The sequence below is a fragment of the Saccopteryx bilineata genome, chromosome 1 (genome assembly GCF_036850765.1).
Source record: "Saccopteryx bilineata isolate mSacBil1 chromosome 1, mSacBil1_pri_phased_curated, whole genome shotgun sequence".
NCBI classification, from domain to species: Eukaryota; Metazoa; Chordata; class Mammalia; order Chiroptera; family Emballonuridae; genus Saccopteryx; species Saccopteryx bilineata.
In genome coordinates, this window is record NC_089490.1 from 31,009,520 (window position 1) to 31,032,884 (window position 23,365).

A 23,365-nucleotide genomic window follows, 5' to 3' on the forward strand; every position below is an offset into this window, starting at 1 on the left:
GTCCTAGATGAGGGCGTTAAACCCGATGGCCTTCAGTGTCACTTCTGATTCTAAGATTCTGTGGCATGATGTGTACAAGAACGAGATATCTCTCAGTACAGGTTTCTCCAGCTATACTCCTTAGGGCAGATGAAAATAGGAGGACAGACATTATAAATGATTATGCATCCTGAAATAAGAGGCAAAGGCATATAGTAGATAAGTGCACTGTTGTTGAGCTAGAGTGTGTCTGCATGCAGACCCCAGCTGTGACCTACTAGCTAGTGACCTTGGATAAGTTAGTTAACATCTCTGCACTTTAGTTTCCATATATAAAATGCATATAATATAGTATCTACCTATTAGGTCTGTTGTAAAAATTAAATAAGATTATACATAAAAAGCTTTTAGAATGTTATGTGGCTCATAGTAATTGTTTGCTATTATTATTACTGCAACTATTATTATAATTAAGTATCCATAAAACCATAGAGAGTATTAATAATATATTTTATTCTGTATTATTTGTCTTTATATCTTCTTTGGGAGAATATATTATCTTATAGAGAAAGTATTGATATTAGTTCCAGGCAAGCCTGGATGCCAAATCCATTTTGACTCTTTATGGGCTGTTATAGTCTTAGACAAGACTACACCTGACGTCCCCTGTCCCCTTTTTCTAATGACATTTTAGTTACAGGGTTTCTGTAAAATTAAATGAGATAATATGTGTAATTTTTCTAGTAGCAAATGTCAACTCTTATTCTCCATGAGGAAATGACGTTTGATTTTGTCTTTATCCAAATATGTTGTTGTCTGGAGACCGTATAGCAGCGCAGGGTAACTAGAGAGACTTAAGGCTTAAAAGGGACCTGAGACTTCTGGGTCTGGAATTTTGATTCCTTTTACCTTCATCACACCAGTTTAGTGAAGGTTAATTTATTACATCCATAAAACTCAAGTTTTATTTGATTTGATTATCCTATCTTCTACTGTAGACCCTTTGGTCTACTTTTTGGTGGACTGAGACAGCTTGGAGCTGTGTGCAGGATCCCCCCTCACTCTGATTCCCTGGGGAAGCTGCCTGAGACAGGAGCTTGTGAAGTGATAGGAACCTTGAACTTAGCTAAGCAGTGTGGGACCCAGAGTATTAAAACTAGGCTTTGGATTATGCATATTCTCCTGATTTCTACAACTTTCTAATGTTTAACGCTTCCCCAGGTACTACACCAAACTGAACTGTATCCCTTGGAGTTGTACTTAAAACTCAGGATGTTTTATCATTTGATTCATTAACATTACTATATTAGAAAGTACAGGAGATGATAAGGTTTAAAAGGTAAATTTAGGATCAGGAGCTAATTTTTTCATTTTGGAGTTAAATTGGTGAAATTCTATTCAAATTATGCTGCGAATTAAAATATCACTAAATTTTTTGTATTCTGATTTTTGTTTTTATGAGTGATATAAAAGAATATATCAGAAGTTCAATATAATTTATTGGCATAATATTTGTTAATTATGGCACTATAAGAAAGGATTCACGTTTCTTTTAGAGTTAAGTGAAAAAAAGAAAAAAACAAGCTCACATTTACAGAACAGTACACCTATGAGAGAATGCTGCTAATGAGAAATTTATATATAACTTTCTATAAATTCAGTTTTAAGTTATGAAACTATATATCATGTAATTGCCTATAATTCCTAGGCTGATATTTTACTTCTGTGATATTTCTTTGCTTCTCATTTTAACAAAATATTAACATGGGGAGAGATTTCTTTCTGTCAAAAACAAGTTGTTCAAGCATAATAACTGTTTTCTTCATTTGATAACGTCATTTAACCCAGTAGAGCTAGTCTAAAATTACATCACATTCTTCCTTCTTTTCATCTCCGCTCTTGCTTTCTGGTTACCTGTTCTAGCAATACAAGACCAAGTCAAGCTACAAGGCTTTTGCAGCAATCCCTACAAATACATTGCTTTTGGAACAGAAGGTCAGTGTTGGCTCAAAAGCAGAGTGCATTTTCTGTTTCTAATGTCATTTTTTTTTCTAAAATATCTCTTTTAAAATTCTGTCCTTACCTAAAGAAATTTTTGCTCTTAAGTTTAGGGTGATGTGATAGAAAATATCTTGGTGAATAAAACTGAAGACCTCATTGATTTATCATTAGAGGCTAGATGTGAGCCTAGAGTTGTCCAGTCCAGTGGCAAGTAGCCCCAGGAAACTTAATTTAGATTGGGCTAGATCCTTGTCCTTTGGAATTTTAAATGGTTGCTGTATTCAAGAGCTTCTACCCCTATTTGCATTGATGAAAACAGTAGAGGTAAAATGGGGTTACATGTGCAATGGGTCATGCTTGCTGACTCCCAGCGGCTTCCACAGTGTAGAAACATGTAAGCTGAATATCCAACATAACTCTCAGACCCTATCACACGCTAAATCTCCTTAGCCATCTGTGCTGCCTACTGATCCTACCTCCATAAGCAAGAGGGAGAGTTGAGATAATTTCTAATGACCCATGCTTTCACATGGCTCCAGGGCCATTTTTGCTTTGCTATTAAGAGTCATTAATTATAAAATTATAGGATTCCACTTCAGTAGGTAAATGAAATTAAGGCCTCTTGTTCAATAAGCACATTACAGATGCTCAAATGAAGGGCATCAGAATCAATGTGAAATCAGTTGCCAAGTCTAGAAATTATTCATTTCACATATTATTTTTATGATATTTATTTAGGCAATTCATCTCTTTGTGTATTCAGCCTATTCTTTTGTGTAATTAGTATTTCAAATACTGTTATTATCATTTGTCAAATGTTAATGTTTGCCAACCAGGTGATATTTGGACCACTGATTTATGAATCTACTTTCTTGTTATCTTAGCATGATCTGGGGAATAAAACCTTTGTATGATCTCGTCTAAAAAGTAAGAATTGTCAGTGGGAAATGATAAGTAGCGTGTAGTTGAGTATTAGTGAGCAGCATTTCTTATAACATATTTCTCTGATAACTAATGCCATAAGTAGTCCAGAATCTATGCTCTCAATATCTGAATGCTTTGAACTGAGTTAGGGGAGGATCTCAGGACTGCCAGGAAATTGGCAGCTTTTTCTCTAGCTTCTCTTCTAAATTTCTACCTTTTGTAACTCATTAAAGGATGGGCCTCAAACACTGATTTCAGGAGGATGCAAGAAGTGTGTCAGTTGCCCCTTATTCTAATTGTCTATATTTAGATTGGTCATAGTAGCAGTGTTCCCTCACCATAGACCCTCTGCCTACTTCGGATGGATGTTTCAGAAATCTGGTCATTGATGTCCACCATTACAGAAATGGGAGGAACTCTCCCCTCAAAGCAACCAGGCAAGGAGGACACCTTCTGCATCCTGGTGTCCCTCCATTATACTGGTCTCACCTGACTTGGCATATTCTCCTATACCTGTGTGGTTTCACTATATTGACTTTCCATTTAGGAAAAAAAAAACCCAGTTAATTCTTTTTGAAAGACTTTTTTAAGATACAGCTGGATGTCATAATTAGTATCAGAATCTCGATCTGCCAACTCTCTTCTCTCCCAATTAAATGGATTTTAGGGATTGTAATCTATTAGTCATTAAAAATGAAGCACCATTCACTTAATTTCCCATTGCATTACAAGCCATTTCATCAATATGTATGGTGGTATCACTGTGTAGTTAATCTATTACAACTTCATATGGGAGAGATTTTATATTTTTAATTTTGAATAAAACATATTTTAATACAACAAAATAAAAATATCATGATGCCTAATTTAAAATATTAGTTTAGGGAGGATTAATTATTATACAAGTAATAATGTGAATTTTTTTCTCTTGGCTAAGATAAATTGTGTTTGGGTCATAAATATTTGAATTGTTCAAAGGTCACAAGATATGACTTGATATTTGGTTTTGCTTTAGAGTCTTTGTATATTTTCACACGTTTTGTTGGCTTTCCTATGTTATATGTTCCTCAGTGGGAAACTACTCTTTGTAAGAACTTTTAAATAACAAGTCTTGTCCCAAGATTTTATGTGACTTTATTTACATTTTTGCTAATATTTTTTTAAATGATATTGTGCTGGTATTTTCATGGTTGTAGTTCTTTAAGAATAAATTTAGTAATTTAGACCTTTTTACCCACCTGTTCACACCAGTGATTTTCTGTTGGTGTCCCACAAGAATTTTTAAAACATGTAATACCTGACTGTCTGTCCAGGGCACTTACCAGTTTTCCCTTAGATTGTCAAATAAAAAAAAATTACAACAGTCAACACATAATAGCCATCTGGTGTGAATGAATCTAAATTACAACTATTTTTTGAAAGATTGGCAGAAAATATATTTTTGTTGTGCTTCAGCATTTTAGTAATTAGTTTATGTGTACTATGAGGTGGAAAACATTGAAAATCACTGGTTTATACAATAGAACTCATCCTATACTGTTTAAATAAAAGGAACTTATTTCTGAATTGAGTATGATAATTAAGAGTAAAATCATCAGAAGCTCATTTATTTTGGGAAGCATTAACATTTTGAGATATTTTAAATTATATAAACTTTTTTGAGATCCCTTTAATAATACATACGTCACTCCCATTAAGGTATGGGCTAATGTGGCAGTCTCATTATAATAATCTGTTAGAGTCTTTGCTGTAGAATGCCTTGACGACAGAACTAACATACATATTTAATTCAAGTGTCAGACTGTTCAAGAATTAATTCTCTCTCCTAGCCAGATTAAATCCATAGTTGACATTTTAGACAAAATTCTGTTTTATAGCATATAGCATAATTAGTGAGGAGCCACTCACTTTAAATAATACTATTTTTAAAAGCAGGATTTTCTCCAAATTCAAATACAGGCATCCTTTGCAATGAGACATTAAGCTATCATCGAACCACTTGGGTTTCAGATTTAACCACCTCTAGATAAAGCACATAATTTTCAAAAGAGTACATTTTGTTGGCAGGGGATATGAGGTTTCTGGTACCTCTGTTCTATAATGTATTTTCTGGATCAAATTTTAAATTTATAGCTTATTCAGTATTCTGTCTTTTATTTTTCCCTAGGTGCATTTAGGAAAGGAAAGCATTTTTAGCTCAAGTCTTAACTAAGGCTTTGTTGGAAGAGGTAAATGTAAGGCATCATATTTTAACATGTTTGCTTCAGGGTCTTGGGCTTAATCGGTTGCCAATGATCATCTCCAACATTGAGATGAAAATGAAATACAGTGATTATAAAGCAGGAACAAAGTTATCAGGTTACCTTGCATTTGTGACTGTCAACAGACCTAATTACAGTATGTTCAACAATACTGAGCTCTACAGAGAAAATAATTTTGACATGGTGGTTATTTCTTAATAACTATGTGTGCACTACTGTTCTTTTCAGGGAATGTTAAAAGTATCTCATTTATCATCATAGTCTGATGGCAATAGATAAAAAATTAAACTAAAGAGCACAAATTAATATTCTACATAAATAGATTATTATTTTTATTGTGTACTGTGTTAAGGAAAGGAAAGATGAAGGAGGGAATATTTCTAAGAAATCATGTAATACACATTTTTATTGTCTTACAAGTAATTAATAATTTTCCATAGCAATTTAAATTTTCTTGTTAAAAATAATTTAAATTTTTGTTTGTTTCCTCTAAAGTATTCCTCAGAATACAATTAAGGCTTTGATTAGTACTGTTTTCTAACAAATGTCATCACTACCCAACAGATGGCATTTAAAAGATACATTTAATTTATAAGCTATGCATGTTTGAAAGAAAAAATTCCAGAGGAGCTCAATTTTATAAATAGTACATGTAAATTACAAGATGAATTATTCTTAAAAAGTTTTGGGATAAAAATTATTATTATTATTTTTTTTGGTGGAAGAAAGATAAAGAACAACCATTTTGAAGAATGTGATATAAAAACAGAAATGTAAAGCTTTGAGATATCCTGTCAGCTGTCAAATCAATTTATTCTAAGTTGTCAGCTTAATTTTTCAAGACATGAGTTAGTAAACTCCAATCTGATTAAACATATGTCTTTGGGCGAGACTATTTTAAGATCTCTGAGTGTCTGAAAGTTTTAACAAAATCTAGTTGCTAACTTAGCACATGGCCTATACTAGAGAGAACTCTTAGATTAGTATAAATTGTGAATTTGGTTCCAATGTTTTAGCAATGGAGAAGTGTCAGGACGCAAACTCATATGAATTGGTTCTCTGTAAGCAGTTGTCTACTGTGCATATACCTCTTTTAAAGCACTTACCAGACCATACTTAATTATGCATATTGGTGGTTTTATTTTTTTACCATAAACTATTTGAGAAGGTATAGTCGATTTTTGCTAAATGTTTGTTGAATGAATTAATTTAGTTTGCATCTTGGATATGTCTTTAAAATTTCCAATTTTATTCCACAGGATTTTAAGACAAATTTTTGTGCATATGATTATAAAAATAAAGGGGTCTAGTGTATGAAAATTGGGATGATGACAATTAAGAATCTTCCCTTAGGGCCTGACCAGGCAATGGGGCAGTGGATAGAGCGTTGGACTGGGATGCAGAGGGCCCAGGTTTGAAACCCCAAGGTCGCCGGCTTGAGTGCGGGTTCATTTGGTTTGAGCAAAGCTCACCAGCTTGAGCCCAAGGTCACTGGCTTGAGCAAGGGGTCACTTGGTCTGATGTAGCCCCATGGTCAAGGCACATATGAGAAAGCAATCAATGAACTACTAAGGTGCCGCAATGAAGAACTGATGCTTCTCATCTCTCTCTCTGTCCATCTGTCCCTATCTATCCCTCTCTCTTACTCTCTCTCTGTCTGTGTTAAAAAAAAAAAAAAGAAAAGAAGAAAAAAGAATCTTCCTTTAGGGTAGAATAAGCCTAATCAATTCTGCTTCCATGGAAAAAATGTAAAGGACCTTCTAGTATAAAGAAAGTAAATTGGTTTTAGACTTGACACCTTTTAACAATTAGAGAATACAGTCACAACGTCTGCCATATTGACTGCTATCAGGCAATATGCTGAGCTGAATGCCTTACTATCCTTACAAGTCTGTGAAGATTTTGATAATCATAGATGTCAAGAGGATATGCCAAAGCACCAGGGCTAGTAAGTTGCTGAATTGGACCTCAGTGGGATCTAACTATCCCTCAGCCTTTCCCTGTTCATCACACAATGGTGACATCTACTCACTAAGCTGAAATATTGGAGGAAGGTGTAATGATTTTGAATCTCTGCCTACAACACTTTTTTATTACTTGCTAAAATATATGTAAATTCTCATTATATTAAAGCATATATATGTGTATATAGATATATAGATATAGATAGCTATATGTATATATTATGCATAGAGCAACAGAAGTTTTTTTTTTTTTTTTTTTTTTTACAGAGACAGAGAGAGAGAGAGTCAGAGAGAGGGATAGACAGGGACAGACAGACAGGAACAGAGAGATGAGAAGCATCAATCATTAGCTTTTCATTGCGCATTGTGACTTCTTAGTTGTTCATTGATTGCTTTCTCATATGTGCCTTGACCGCGGGCCTTCAGCAGACTGAGTAACCCCTTGCTGGAGCCAGCGAGCCTGGGTCCAAGCTGGTGAGCTTTTACCCAAGCCAGATGAGTCTGTGCTCAAGCTGGCGACTCGGGGTCTCGAACCTGGGTCCTTCCACATCCCAGTCCAATGCTCTATCCACTGCACCACCGCCTGGTCAGGCCAGAAGTATTTTTTAAATGAAGAACAATGAAATAAATTGGAAATGATTTAATTCTGAGAAGACTTTAGTGAGTGAGGAATTACAAAACCCAGCTCAATTACTAGAGCTACTGAAAGAATGAAGTGAATTACAGTGGCGGAGGTTCTGGCTGGAAATAAGAAACACCCTTCGATACCCTTGATTAAATAAAGAGGTATGGATTCACCTGCCACTGAGCCTTGATGAACGGGTGTAAAACTCTCGTTACCGGCTTGAGAAAATTCCTTTCCTTCTGTGTGGGAGGAAAGACATTTAACTCTCCAAAGGTCTTGGGATTAGAAACGCCAAGTAGATTTCTCCTGTACTTAAAATTTCTAAACTAATCATGTAACAATGATCTAACGATAGAGATTCCTGGGTCTCTAAAGAAGCTGTACTTTAATATGTCCGGAAACCCCTTTAGTTTACAGTGTAAATTTCCCCCTTTTCTTCAGATTTGAATGCTATTCGGACCTGAATCTCTAACTAGATAACATAAGTGAGGTTTATTTTGCTGAGAATATCTTCAATCCTACAAATGGTTTTACATTACTGACCAAGAATCAAGCAAAGATTTTGTAGTGCTAAAAAACGTTATTTCATCAAATGGCTGATCAGATGAACAAAGTATAAGAGCATTTAAGTTTAGCATGGATCATTTTTGGGGAGGGGTTAATTTGATCCTTACTAAAATATAGTAAATTGCCCATGAACTTTTTGAAATCCATTCCAATTAGATAGCCTAGGTATCACAAAAAGTTTACAAGGCCCTTTAGATTAATCTTCCTTTGAAAGCAGTTAACTTTCTAACTCTAGAATGCAACCAATGCATTTTATCTTTAGGCACTTTTTAGAACTTAATCCAATTTCCAAAGAGAGGAGGGTAGACTGATTTAATGTATCTGACTCAGAATGGTTTTCAGTTCCATTAGAGATGCTCCCTTGGCTTGGGGAACACCTATTACAGTTTATTGGTACATATTCATTCCCATAAAGACTTGGTTTTACACTGCTTGTTCATAATTCTTAGCTATTATTCATAATGCAGTATTGAGCTCAAAAACGTTTTTTTTAAAGTCAGGTTTACTGTGTCTCTTTTCAAAAGTGGGGACCCAAAGTTGGCTGTCCCAAGCAAAATATAATTACTTTTAATGTGAAAAGAAGTTATTTCTGATAACTTATATGAGTTAAAAATCTTTGAGAATAGAATTCAAAGCATGTCCCAATTATGCCTCACTTGTCTATAGTCAGATTTAGTAGACAAATATATGTTTTTAATAAAAACATTTTATTGGAGAATATTCTGAGAGAATGTCACTCAAAATGAATAAGGAAACATCAATACAGTCCTGGCTAAGTTGTGTAAAAGCAACCTATGGTCATATTTCCTGTTAATGGAGATTTAATAATTTTATTTAAATACATTTTTGTACTACAGAAGAAGAAACTGCATTTATGGCTGCTAGAAAGAGTGGGTCAAGATGATATATTTGATAACTTCTTGTCAATAAAAAAATCAATTCTATTAATAGTAAATTTCAAGGATATTTAAATTTTTAAAAAACCCTTCCAAGTTTTAATGCAGTTTTAGAGTTGTCCTCATTTCAATGTTTCAACACATTAATGACCTAGTGCTTGTTATTTTTCTTAATTTTCCAGTCCTTCTGAGTAGATAGTTCTTTTTTATTCATTGAGTAACTTCAGTATTTTAAATAGCCTAATGAAAGTTGTGTTTGCCTGTAATAAGTTCTCAAAGAAGAACCAGGATATTAACCTGATTTAGTTTTATCTGAAAAAATATTATCTCATTATATTAACACTGATCACATGCTTAGATCTTTGATGGTAAACAAATTTAATTGAAGTATGGGAAAAATTATTTATTTGTTAGTTAAACTATTTAGAGTTTAAACCACTTCTCTAGAGCATTTTACTGAAGAATATTAAAATCACATTATTTCTATGATTTGTTTACTTATTTAACTTTATTTATTTGTCAGTTTACCCTTCCAAGCCTCGCTGCGGGAGGGGAAGAGAGAGACAGAGAGGAAGGAGAGGGGGAGGGGTGGAGAAGCAAATTGGCGCCTCTCCTGTGTGCCCTGGCGGGGAATCGAACCTGGGACTCCTGCATGCCAGGCTGACGCTCTATCGCTGAGCCAACCGGCCAGGGCCCACCCTAAAGATCTTTATTGATCATATATCATGTGCTCATTCCTGAGGCTACAAAAATAAATACAATATTTTCCCAATTGTAATAGGACAAATAGTCCAATATGGTGGAGATACAGTTGAAAAAAGTAATTATAACACAATATGCTTAAGCTACGTGCAAAATGATAGGGTGCCTCAACTCGACAAATGTATCATATCATTAGAGTAAAGGAGAAAAGGGCTAAGGATTAGATAAGGCATTTTGAAGAATGAAATCTGCTGTTAGTCTCAGATAGCAAGGCTCACTATGAATTTGTTATAAAAGTATGTTATTGATACATAGAATAAAATAGAATATAGAACGGCTCACATCTATGCAAATGGTAAATGAAACAGTGTCAATGAAAAAGAGGGGAAGGAATAAACGTATGAAAGATGCCCAACCTCAAAAATAATAAAATCTCAAATGAAAGAGAGGTGCTGAATGTATGTCAGGATGTTAATTTTTAAAGTATGAAATAAGAACTCTCATTCATTGCTATTATGAGTGTGAAATTATTTAATTGTTTTAAAGAATGATTTGAGAGTACCTGATAAAGGTAACTCTCCATGATTACACTGTTGTGCTGGTACTTCAATCTTAAAAGTATAAATATGTGTCTAAAGAAATGTGCATGAATCATCATCATTACAGTTTGTAGCAGTGAAAATTGGGGCCACAAATATTCAGCAACAGAAAAAGTATCATTTTTTGTGTATAATATGCATACAATGGAATCCTGAGTATAAGTGAATGACTGAACAAACAACCACATGGAAATAGTAATAGGTAGAAAGAAATTCTTAATGGTGATAGATATGTTTATAGCCAAGATAGTGGAGATGGTTTTATGTGTGTATACTTATTTCTAAATTCATCAGTTGTATATATTAAATACAGGTGTTTGTATGTCAATTATAACTCAGCATAGTGATTAAAGAAAACAAAAAATAAGGCAAGTTCCAGAAGCATAGATTATTCTTGCATGAAATTAGAAGAGCTGCTCAAAACAACCTCATAGTATGTTGCTTAAAGATGTATACAATATGATGAAAAAAATTGAAGACATAAATAGGATGATAAATACCAAATGAATGAGAATGGTTACCACTCATGGGAAGGGGGATGAGGTAAGTAGGAAGGAATCTATCCTGGCTTTTATTTTTTTGTAGTATTTTATCTCATATTATCAATGAAGTGGATACAGTGAATAAGAGTGTTATCTTGTTCTCTCCATTTATACATCTGAAATATATTACAATAAATAAAAAGTATCTTTCATTGTGAAAATGGAGAGAATGTAATGTAATTAAATGTATTAAATGTAATTTGAGGCAAAATCTGATAAATAAAGTAGCCAAGATGTTTTGGGTATAAATGATTAAAAATGAGGCAAGATTTCAAAAAATTCTGTGTATATGTTTCTTGCAAACTGGTCCTGGAGTTTCTTTAAATGTAGTTTTTGTAAAATGTTGAGAAATGGTTACATCATTATTAATACTGTGTGTAGCTTCTCAAGTTGACTTCTTTTAAAGGAACAAGGCTTGTCTGGATATATTTATAAGATGCCCAAGTTCTAGTTTGTATGTTGAAAAGCTCAGCCTCCTTTCTTTATGCCAACATCTTGTAATGGAGATATTGATTCCACAAGAGAAGTCAGACAAATGTGGAAAATGCCTTTATATCATAGAAGAGCTCATCAAATTATTCAAAAAATTTTTTCTTGGAAATATTGAGATTACTCAGGGATGTCTCAGAAGAGACTTTTCAACTGCATTTGATGAAAAGCCTCACATAAGGACTATTTCATTTATCACTAGGCACTAGATGAACCAGCCAAGACTGAAAGTGTCTCCAAGGACAGCCCATTAGACCTACCTCTGGAGGTAATGACTTCATATCACCCCTGCTTTTGACGTACCATCCCGAAACTCAATTCTAACTCAGTACTTGGTTTCAATTCTTCCAGTTTTGTTCCCCTGCACAGCTCAGGCAGCAAACTGAAGAGCTCTGTGCTACCATTGATAAGGTCTTACAGGATTCCTTGTCTATGGTAATGCCTTAGACTAGAATGTGCAATTCAAACATTTGCTTTGCTTCTCTTCATTTACCTCCACTTGAGTATGATGCGTCACAGGTTTGTCGTTTTTTTATTTTCCAGCATTCTTCTGATTCTCCTTCAAGTTCCCTAAAGAGATTGTTGGGTCCTGACACTACCAAAGTATGTATATGTTTAATATAATTTACTGAACCATAAAAGATTCTATATCGATGATTTTTAAGCTGCAAGTCAAAGCCCAGTAGTAAAGTGGGAAATTAATATAGTGGATAGCACCCAGCATTTTTGGTTTTGGTAGCAAGCATCTTTCTAAAAATAGAGTAGTAAGAATTTAAAATATCAGACTCTATTCCAAGTAGTGTAGGAATTATTAAAATTTATTTCAATTTGTTTATATATACATATATAGTTATATGTGTACAGAGCTGCAAAGTAAATCTTTTCCTAACTATGGTTCAAGTTAAAAAGAAAACACTGAAAGCTAATATAATAGACTATGTTATATGTTGGTATTTTCAGAAGCTACATGGAAGTAACTGCGTGTACAGTGTATTGCCTATTCTCATCTCAAACCATATCTTCAGTACTTACGTAATTCACAGCCACTTAGAATTATAAAAGTAGAAAATAAAATAGACAGAGGTAGCATTAGTCTAACAGCTTTAACACGAATATTATTTCTGGACTATTTTTTCTTTTGGTTGATGGAATCTATTTTACTGTTCTTTGATTCAGAGGGACAGAAGCTTGGATATTTTAGAGTGTCAGGATACTATAAAAGCATTTAATTGTTGAAATTACATAATTGAACATTTTCTTCTCATGAAGTAGCCATTTTCATTTGTTGGGATAAAATAGTACATTTTTCTAAATTTTTAAAAATGCTTAATACAGATCTCATCATCAAAATTTCAAAATGGTGGTGGTTTTTCTTTTATCAATAATTGTTAGTGTTTTTTTTATCAGCCTTATATTCTCTCTCAGAATTAGTATAGTTTTTTAATGTTCTTTTAAAATATTTGATACTGTGTGTATAAAGTAAGTTTTAAATGTAGAGAATGCTTATAATTAGAAGAGTAATCTTACTAATCAGTTGGAACATTATAGACAAATATCCATTAATAATGACACAGAAACCCAGTGATCATTAATTGTCAATATTAAAAAATTATATTTTAAGCCCTGGCCGGTTAGCTCAGTGGTAGAGCGTCGGCCTGGCGTGCAGAAGTCCCGGGTTCGATTCCCAGCCAGGGCACACAGGAGAAGCGCCCATCTGCTTCTCCACCCCTCCCCTTCTCCTTCCTCTCTGTCTCTCTCTTCCCCTCCCACAGCCAAGGCTCCATTGGAGCAAAGATGGCCCGGGCGCTGGGGATGGCTCCTTGGCCTCTGCCCCAGGCGCTGGAGTGGCTCTGGTTGCAACAGAGCGACGCCCCGGAGGGGCAGAGCATCGCCCCCTGGTGGGCAGAGCGTCGCCCCCTGGTGGGCGTGCCAGGTGGATCCCGGTCGGGCACATGCGGGAGTCTGTCTGACTGTCTTTCCCCATTTCCAGCTTCAGAAAAATACAAAAAAAAAAAAAAAAGATTATATTTTAAGAGAGAAGACCTACAAATGAATAATTGTAGTTTCCGTGTTTATTAACTACTTAGGTGTATATTTTATGTCTTTTAATCTAAAAATATAAAACTTGGTTTGCTTTGCCAAAGAAATACTGTACTATGTAAAATTTAAAATATATTTTATTTGTTAAAGATATTAAAAATAACCTATATTATATTAACTATAATAGGAATAGAACTTGAATAGTAATTGGTGAATAATCATCTCTATTATTAATTTATTTAACAATTATTTAATGCTTACAGTGTTTAAAAATTATTCCAGGTCACTGTTATTATGGTAATTATTTTATTGACAAATATTTATTTAGTGCCTACTATAGACCTGGCACCATGAGGCATTAGGCAGATAATGTTGAACAAGGAAGAGTCACCAGGGAGGCATACTTTGGAGGTAGGGATCAGAAAGTAGAATTTAAGTTGATATCACAGATGGAAAGAAATCAACCATAGAAAAGTCAGGGAGAATAGCTTTTCAGGCAGAGAAGTAGGCATATGCAAATTTTGTGAGGCAGGAAAGCTTAGTATATATAAAGATGAAGACAAGTGTGGTTGCAGCATAATGAGCTAGAGTGAACTGTGGGAAAATTAGGTTGAGAAAGTGTGATAGGGACATTGAAGACACTTACACGCCATGGCATGAAGTCTGAATTCCAATGAAACTAGGAAGACATAAAAATATGGAGGAAATAATATAACACCATGGCCGCTGTGAGGAGGATATTGAGGTCAGAGGGGCAGTCATTGAAGCTGGCCTGGGTATGGTGGGTGCATATAGGGTGGTGTGGATTCTGGATTTGCTGCAGGTTTGGGTATGAGTGTGAAGGAGAGAAGCATGAGTGAGCTCCAGGCTTCTTCCTTCAGCATAGATGACTGTGAAGAGGATGCAGTGTGGTAGAGGAAAAAGAGTTGATGTTTGGTTCGGACAGGATGACTTTGAGGACTTACACGTGTTTCAAGGAGGACTTAAACCTGTATGTCTGGAGGTAGTAGGAGAGATCTGGAGACAACCCGCTCATGGATGTTGTGAGTGCCATGGACAGAGCTCCAAGCAGCAAAACTCTGAAGCTCTGGTGAAGGATGTAGAATGGGAACCTGTAAAGGAGAAAAAAGGAATCCATTGTAAAAAAAAATCAGAGTAGTGTGGTATCATGGAAGAGAATATTGAAGAGAATATAATTGAGATGATGGCTGCCAAGAGGAAGAGAAAGATAAGGCTAGAGAAGTATTTATTGGATTTGACATATATTTTGAAACTATTGATAGATATATTGCTGTTTCTTATGTGTTGACATTCATTCTAATCCTTTTGTTTTTAATAACCTTCACTAGAATTTATAATCCTTTTGAACTTATGGTTGTAATATATGTAATTTTTAATTCTTTTGTTAATATTTTATTACTTTATATATATTTATGTTACTTTAAAAATTAATTTCTATTTATTTTTATCTTTCTATACTCTAATTTTCTTTAGGACTACATTTCTGGGTGTCACTTTCATATTCAATCTGAGATTATCTAGGACCTTAATTCACTTTAATTATTAAAATTCTTAATATATTAATACTAATTTCTGCTATCTTATTTTATGTTTTCTATTTACAATATTTTCTTTTTTTTTTTTTTGCCTTTCTTGCTTTCCTTTGAATATTTTGACATTCACTGCTTTGAAATATTTGAAAATTTTACTTTATATTTTATTTATTTTTTTGTAAATAATTTAAAGTAAGAAGACAGTGACTTTTTTTTAAGGTAGTATTTATTTTATTTTACATTTTTATTTAGAAAATTAACTTTAGCAGGGTGATACTGATCAATAAGAGTACATAGGTTTCAGGTGAGCATTTCTATAGCATTTGAACTGTTGATTATATTTTCTACCCATCACCCGAAGTCAAATCATTTTCCATCCCCTTATCTTTGTCCCTCTTTACACCCTTCTCCTCACTCTCTCCCCTCCGCATTCACTCGAGTCCCCTTCTCCCTTCCCCACATTCCCTTCCCCCTGGCAACCACTTCACTTTTATCTCTGTTTATAAGTCTCAGTCTTATTTACTTTATATTGTAGTTAGTTTTTATAGTTATTCATAAATTATTAAAGACAATAATAATGTTTATTTACTATCAATTTTATTTTAAATTTGTAATGTTTTTATTTTTTATTAAATTTATTGAGGTGACATTGGTTACTAGAATCATAGAGGTTTTAAGTCTACATTTCTAGGATACATACATGATCTGTGCATTGCATTGTGTGCCCACCACCCCAAGTCAAACCATCTTCTGTCTCCAGATATTTGGCCCCCTTCGCACCTCCACACCCTTCCCTTTGGTCACCACCATGTTGTTGTTTGTATCTATATGAGTTTCAGTTTTATATCCCACATATGCATGAAATCATATGGTTCTTACTTTTTCTGACTGACTTATTTCACTTAGCAAAATATTTTCAAGGCTCATCTATGTTTTTGCAAATGACAGTATTTTCTTTTCTTATGGTGGAGTGCTATTCCATTGTATATATGTATTATTAATTTTACAGCTCATAAATATTTTTTTCCAAATTAGGTAAGTACCATAGAACTTTCACTTTCTTGTTTTTAATCTAGTTATAGACTCACACAGACATTTGTTAGTATTTTTTTTTACTTTTATATCTGAATTAGTATGGCTATATTTTTATTAATCTCTTTATTTTGATACTTATTCTTTATTTAGATCCTTATTTCTCACAAATTTATAGCTTTCTCTAGGATTTACTTTTTTTTCTGTTAGAATTTTGCTAAAAGTCTTATTGTGTTGTCTTTTTTTCCCAATTTATTTAAATTACAGTTTTTTTAATTACAGTTTTTATTGACATAAAATTATAGATATTTTCTCTTCAACACTTTTTACTACAGGTTCTTTTACTTCAACAACATTCTTTTTTTCTTTTTTTGTGACATAGATGGAGAGAGACAGAGAAACAGATAGGGACAGACAGACAGGAAGGGAGAGAGATGAGAAGCATCAATCATTAGTTTTTCGTTGTGGCACCTTAGTTGTTCATTGATTGCTTTCTCATATGTGCCTTGACGGGGGTGGGGGGGTGGGGATGGGCTACAGCAGACCAAGTAACCCCTTGCTCAAGCCAGATACCTTGGGTCCAAGCTGGTGAAACTTGCTTAAACCAGATGAGCCTATGCTCAAGCTGGCGACCTCGGGGTTTCAAACCCAGGTCCTTCGAGTCCCAGTAGGGCACTCCATCCACTGCACTATGGCTGGGACAACATTCTTGTAAAGTATTTTGTCAGCATGGTATTTTTCCTCTGTTATAGAGTGATCATTTGCAGAGTGGTACTGTAATCTTTTAGTATTTTACCTTTATCTATGAAGTGACTGATTTTTTTTTTATAATGTCTCTAGATATATATATATATATATATATATATATATATATATATATATATTTTCTCTTATTTATCTGGATTGGCAATCTCTTTGACCTTTTATTTGAAGTCTTAAATTTTTTCTTGCCCTTATATTCAGGATAAGTTATAGCCATTTTTTTCAAATGTTTCTTTCCTGCTGGGACTCTTAAAGTACTCACGTTGCCACTTTTGCTTCTGTATTCCATATCTGTTTATCTTTATATATTTCTTCTATTTATTGCTTTCTAGTCCCTTTTAGAGAATTCCTTGATCTGATATTCTAGTTTTAGAATTTGTTCACCATCTATTGGTTCCTCAGTGCCTATACTTTATACTATTTTTTCCAGCTTATAATTCTTTTATTTCAAATTAGGATTATTAAGGTATGACTTATTCACTTAAAATTGATCTTTGCAGTGTACAGTTCTATGACTGTACACTGAAAAAATCTGACAAAGCACAAAGTATGTGACCTCTCCCTCATCCAAGATACAAAACTCTTCCATCAAATAAAGAAGTTCCCTTCTATTCCTTTGTGGTATATCCCTCTCTCCAACTCAAGTATTGGGCAACCACTGATCTTTTCTCTGTCTCTAGACTTTTGCTTTTTTAAATGTCATATAAATAAATTATACAATATATAATCTCTTGAGCCTGACTCTTTATACTTAGTAGAAGGCAGTTGAGTTGACTATTCATATTTTTGTATGTATTAATAGTTCATTTCTTTTATTGCAGAGTAGCATTACATTGTATAGTTGTACCATTCATTTACTATTCACCAGTTGATGGACATTTGGGTTATTTCTAATTTGGGGATATTACTAATGGAGATGCTAAAAACATTTGCATATCAGACTTTGTATGTACATATGCTTTTATTCTTTTGGGTAAAGACCTTCAAGTGAAATGGCTGGACCATTGTTTTTCTTTTGTAGTATTTCCATTTTTCAGATGTTTTATTAGTTTTCCATGAAAACTCAAATTTCTCTGGGCATATCAGCTAGCATGGCTGTATGTATGCCTGACCCCTGGGATGGCACATACTAAATTCTAGATCCAAGATTTCCAAATTCTGTTTGTTTGTTTTTGTTTTCATTTATTTTTATTTTTTTGTGAGCAGGAGGTGCATATGTCTCAGAATATAGCAACTCCATAATATCAACAATTTCTCATTGGCCACTTTCTCCCTGCCTCAGTGATGCTGTCCCTCACCTTAGCCTTAGATTTCTAATAAATATCTTAAAAATGAAATCTAGATTTTCTCTGACAAAAACTCTTCCATATCCTGCCTTCCCTTCTCCATTGATAGGACTACATTTTTTTTTTATTACTCAAGGCCAGAAACTTTGGTGTCAAGTTTTATTCTTCTCGTTCACTCACATTCAACATCTTTGGTCTTAGAAACCCTGTTGCCGTTCATTCATCATACATGTAGAGTATGATTATTTCATACGTTATATACTGCTGAGCTATCATCATGTTTCTCTGGGTAGTACAATAATACCCTTTCTCCTATACCCATGTCTCACTGTAATTTATTCTGAATACATCAAACAGAAGGAGTCTTTTAAAGAGTAAGTGAAATTATGATTCCCCTCTGCTTAAAACCAGCAGTGCCTTCAGAGTTCTGTCCTAGTATAAGCCAAAGTCCTTACAAGGCCCTGGGAGGGTCTCTGTGACCTGGCCTTCCAACACTTTCACTCTGTGTTCTCCAACTTCCCCTTCCGGCTTCACCCCAGTCCTGCCCACCTCCGTGCTGGGCCTTGAATTCGCCATGCTCCTGCCTTAGCGCATTTAGTTCTCCTCAATCAACTCTATCACTTTTTATAATTTTTAGTTCCCTGTGAAGGTTTGTAAGCTTAACTTTTACCTCAGACAATATGGTGAAGTATGGATGTTTTCAGTCTGGTTTTAGGAAAACAAATTTCTGGATTCTTTGTGGGTCTTTTCTTCATTTATTTTTGCTAATCATTCGCATTTACATTCTTTTTTTTTTTTTTTTTTAAGTTTGATTGTGTGCTGGATATTTTACTTGAAAATTTATTTATAGAAATTATGTGATGCCTCAGGTGATATTATCTTCCTATAGAGAGTTTATTCTTTGCTTCTCTCAGACACCAGGAACCCTAGCCAAAAGGGATTCCCTTAATTTAATCTAGGGTTTGGAGATTTTGTTCTAAACAATTATTTTTAGATGATTTGAGGCCAGGCTGAATGCCCTGAGATCTTCTGGATCACTCTCATTCCTGGGCCTCAATCTATTCCTGGCTCTGGAGACTGACTTTTATCTCGCTACACCTCTGAGAGTGTCAGAAGTTCCCACCAGCTTCTCAGGCAACTTAACATTATTTGCAAACACTTCCCCAAGGCAAAAGCAGATCTCAGATACCTGACTCCTCTCTTCAGGTTCCCAAATTCTTCACCCTTATTAGCTTATCAGTGTTTTCTTTAAAACATTTCCCAATATTTTGCTCTACTTTGTTATTATCTATTATGGTAGAATTGCTTTGAGTTCCCTAGCCACTGTCTCAAAGGTGGAAATTCCTATAAGAACATGCACATGTTCCATCTTGTTGGAATGCTTTTTATCTCGGTATCTGCATAACCAACTTTCTCACCTCCTTCAAATTTTTGCTCAAATGTCACCTTCTCTAGATTGATGATACTATTTAAAATTGTAAACCCTCAGTGCTCTTGACTTTCCTCTTTCTTAAATTAATATTTGGGTGGTTGTGTATATGTGTGTGTGTGTGCACATATACACACATATATGCATACACACAAAGATACATACAGACACATATACACATACATATGTATACATGGATGTGTGTGTGTGTCTGTGTGTGTGGCTGAAGCAAAAACAAGCTTTCTTTTGGAAGAATACTCTACCTCAGGCTTCAAGTTATTTCTATTCTTCCTTTTTATTGAGGTTTTCACCTTCTAACATATGATGTAATTTACTTATTTATTATTTTATTGTTTCTTTCCTGCTGACATGTAAGCTCCCAAGGGCAGGATATCTTTGTCTCTTTTGTTTGCTGATAAGACTAAAGTATGCAGAACAGTTCTTGGCATAGAGTAGATACATATTAATACTTGTTGAATAGATGAATGAACTAAATAGCCATTTTATCTCAGAAATGGGAAAAATGAGTCTATAAGAAAAATTGGGGGCCCACCAGGGATTACTGAATGACCATTTGAAGTTGATCACTGGGGAACAATTTTATTTTCATTTTCTGTTGCATGAGGTTTTAGAACTGTTTCTATATATTTATGCATCTCTGATTCCAAATATGAAATCTATTTTTTGGTGCATGTTCTAGTTTTTATGCAATTTTAATTTATTTTTGTTACTGTTAATGGCATGCATTGGTTTTTAAATTGGAGTTAAAAGACAATGACTCTTGGATTGAACATAACCACAAGGCAATTAATGTTTTACAAACATCACTTTTACATAATTGTAGTTGTTTTTAAATGTAAAAAATTATTATCTGATAAAAACACCCTCTTATTTTGTTTTAAGATTGAATCATGGCTTCTTCGAGTAGGTGTAAATGTAAGATTAGTCCTGACACCTTCTGTTATATATGTGGCTGTACACACTTCAACGTCAAACGTGCAATATTTCATCATTTGTGACACATGCATATATTTCCTATTATCAAGTTCCCCTTGGCAATCAAGACAAGAATTGGGCTCCTCATATTGTGTGTCATAATTGTGAGAAAATGCTTCGTGACTGGACAAGAGGAAAACGCAAAGGATTGCCTTTTCGTATACCCATGGTTTGGCATGAACCTAAGGACCACAACAGTGACTGTTATTTCTGTCTGATCCATACAAAGGGCATCAGCAAGAAAAAATGGCATATGATCGCATATCCTAATATTCCTTCAGCAAGACGACCTATCCCACACTCTGAGACACTCCCGGTTCCAGTTTCCAATGGTTTTATTTCTTCTAAGGATGAAGAAAGTGAACATGGTGATCAAGTGTATTTTGATAAGATGCACGAGGAAATGGTTGTAGAATCTGAAGGGTCTTCTTCTGATGCCAAGTAGTCATTAACTCTTCAGCAGTTTAGCCAACCCAAATTGAATGACTTAGTAAGAATGACACAAAAATTGTCCTTGACTTTCTGAAGTATGAGGAGCATAACTGGATCATTTGTGTGGATCTTAAAATGGTAAATTTCCTGCTAGGACAACAGAGAGGTTTCACAAAGTATCCTTGCTTTCTATGTTTCTGGGACAGCTGAGCTCAGGAGAAACACTGGACACAGGAGTGACCAAAATGTGAAGCGCTGCAAGTAGGGATGCAAAATATTGTGAATGAACCTGTAGTTAATCGAGATAGGATCATTTTTTCCCCACTTCACATCAAACTTGGCTTAATGAAGCAGTTTGTTCAGGCTTTGAATAGAGAAAGTGAATGCTTTCAACATACTATTTCTGCTTTTCCTGCCTTGTCTTTTGAGAAGATTAAAAGCAGGTGTATTCGATGGACCTCAAATTCGAACCCTCATATGTGACAAAGAATTTGCCAGGAAGATGAATAAGGAGGAGAAAGCAGCATGGCAGTCTTTTGTGGCAGTTACAAAGAACTTCCTTAGCAACAAAAAAGCAGAAAACTATGAACTTCTGGTTCGAAGGATGCTGTTGGCTTTCTGCAACATTGGATGTAACATAAATGTTAAGATTCACTTCCTGAACAGTCACCTTGATAAGTTTCCCGAAAATCTTGGAGCTGTTAGTGATAAGCAGACTACTGCTAGAGTATCAAACAAGATTGTCCTCAACAAGTACACAAATGCAAGCGCTACAAACGCAAAGTTTTGCCTGAATAGAATTTAAATAAGTTTTGTGTGAATTTTACGATTAAAATAAGTGTTTTAATATATTCTATTTTGAAATTGTAGAAAAGTTCTGATGCAATCATATCTTTTAGTGTATTAGTGTATTTACTGCATTATATAAGTTATTATATTTTCACAAAGATGATGCCCAAGAAGACATTCTACTCATTATGTTAAACTAAATGTTGAAAATTTTACAATAAGATGAAAACCTAAAATCTTGAATTGCAAAAAACTGTAGCTTACAGAGAAAAACTAATATCAGATTTGAGAAAAGCACACTCGAATTAGATAAGAACAAGTGTTTTTGTGGATGCAACAAAAATTGTGTTCCCCAGTGTATTATTAATTTATAATAAAATCAATTAGCTTGATTAAAATAATTTACCCAGTAATATTTTGCTTCTCAGGTATAATTTTAGAGAAAATAGATGATAAGGTCTATCCAGGTTTTGTGTGTGTTTGTGGGAGGGCTTTACGAAAGAGAGAGGCAAGAAAAATTAAGCTATTAAATGACTGAGAATATGCAATATATGTAAGCTATGTCAGTAATAAAGCCTGAGTGGAGCTGGTATGGGTCAATGATTTTGAAGTGTCAGTGAGGCTGAGGCTGAAGAAATGGTACATTAATGATAGTTAGGAAATGAATATGGTGGCTAGGAGGTAGAATTCTGAGAGTAGGATGTTGGAAATTGAAATTTTAGAAGCTTCCCACTGTATTTGTGAAGGCAGAGTACAACAATGGTCCTGGAAGTAAATGATTGAAATGGAGTGGGTGAGAAGATCTTTGGGGTGGAACAGCTTAAAGAATGGAGAGTACAGAGACTTCTATGTGAATTTTGACACATCCAAAAATTATGTAAGAAACTATTATAATTTGTGAATAAACATCATCAGTAAATAAGAGAAAATTTACCAGAGAGCTGATAAAAAACAGCAATGAAAAAAAAAATAATAAAGTGATATAGTTTAATAAAATGATTTTTAAAGGAACAAGAAATTTTGTATAGAAAAGAGGGAGTGATGGTTAGGACCGTGATGGTGAACCTTTTTATAGAAAGCACCCACTTTTGCAGTGCTGGTCATCCTGGTCCCTCCCGCCCACTAGTGGGCATTCCAGGTTTCATGGTAGACAGTAGAGGAGCAACCAAACAGCGCCGCAATTGGCCCACCATGAAAGCTGTAACTCCCGCTAGTGGGCGGGAGGGACCAGGTTGACCAGCACTGCAAAAGTGGGTGGTTTTTATAAAAAGGTTCGCCATCACGGGGTTAGGAAGTCTTATTAAGAAAAAATGAGTGAAAACTTATCTCAGAAGTTAAATCCTTTAGTATTTTTTTATTACTTTAGTATTTAATTATTTTTATTTTTATATAGGCATCTACATCTCTTCCAAGAGCAGCTGGTCGAGAAACCAAATATGTAAGTCCCTTCATAATTATACTTACTGCTTTTTTAATGAGTGTATGTGTATGCTTTGG

The 23,365-nt window shown here is 34.4% G+C and overlaps 1 protein-coding gene across 11 annotated transcripts in view; it reads left to right on the forward strand.

Moving 5' to 3' along the window:
- MLIP (muscular LMNA interacting protein) overlaps positions 1 to 23,365 on the forward strand; it is a 249,990-nt gene that overhangs the window by 137,691 nt on the left and 88,934 nt on the right. For 8 of the 11 annotated variants that reach the window (XM_066252768.1, XM_066252764.1, XM_066252746.1 and 5 more), the window contains 5 exons: positions 1,903 to 1,974; positions 11,752 to 11,817; positions 11,901 to 11,984; positions 12,093 to 12,152; positions 23,262 to 23,306. In XM_066252768.1, coding sequence (XP_066108865.1) covers positions 1,903 to 1,974; positions 11,752 to 11,817; positions 11,901 to 11,984; positions 12,093 to 12,152; positions 23,262 to 23,306 — 327 coding nt within the window. The remainder of the gene's footprint in view (positions 1 to 1,902; positions 1,975 to 11,751; positions 11,818 to 11,900; positions 11,985 to 12,092; positions 12,153 to 23,261; positions 23,307 to 23,365) is intronic. The other 3 variants (XM_066252755.1, XM_066252749.1, XM_066252762.1) reach the window with 3 other exon arrangements.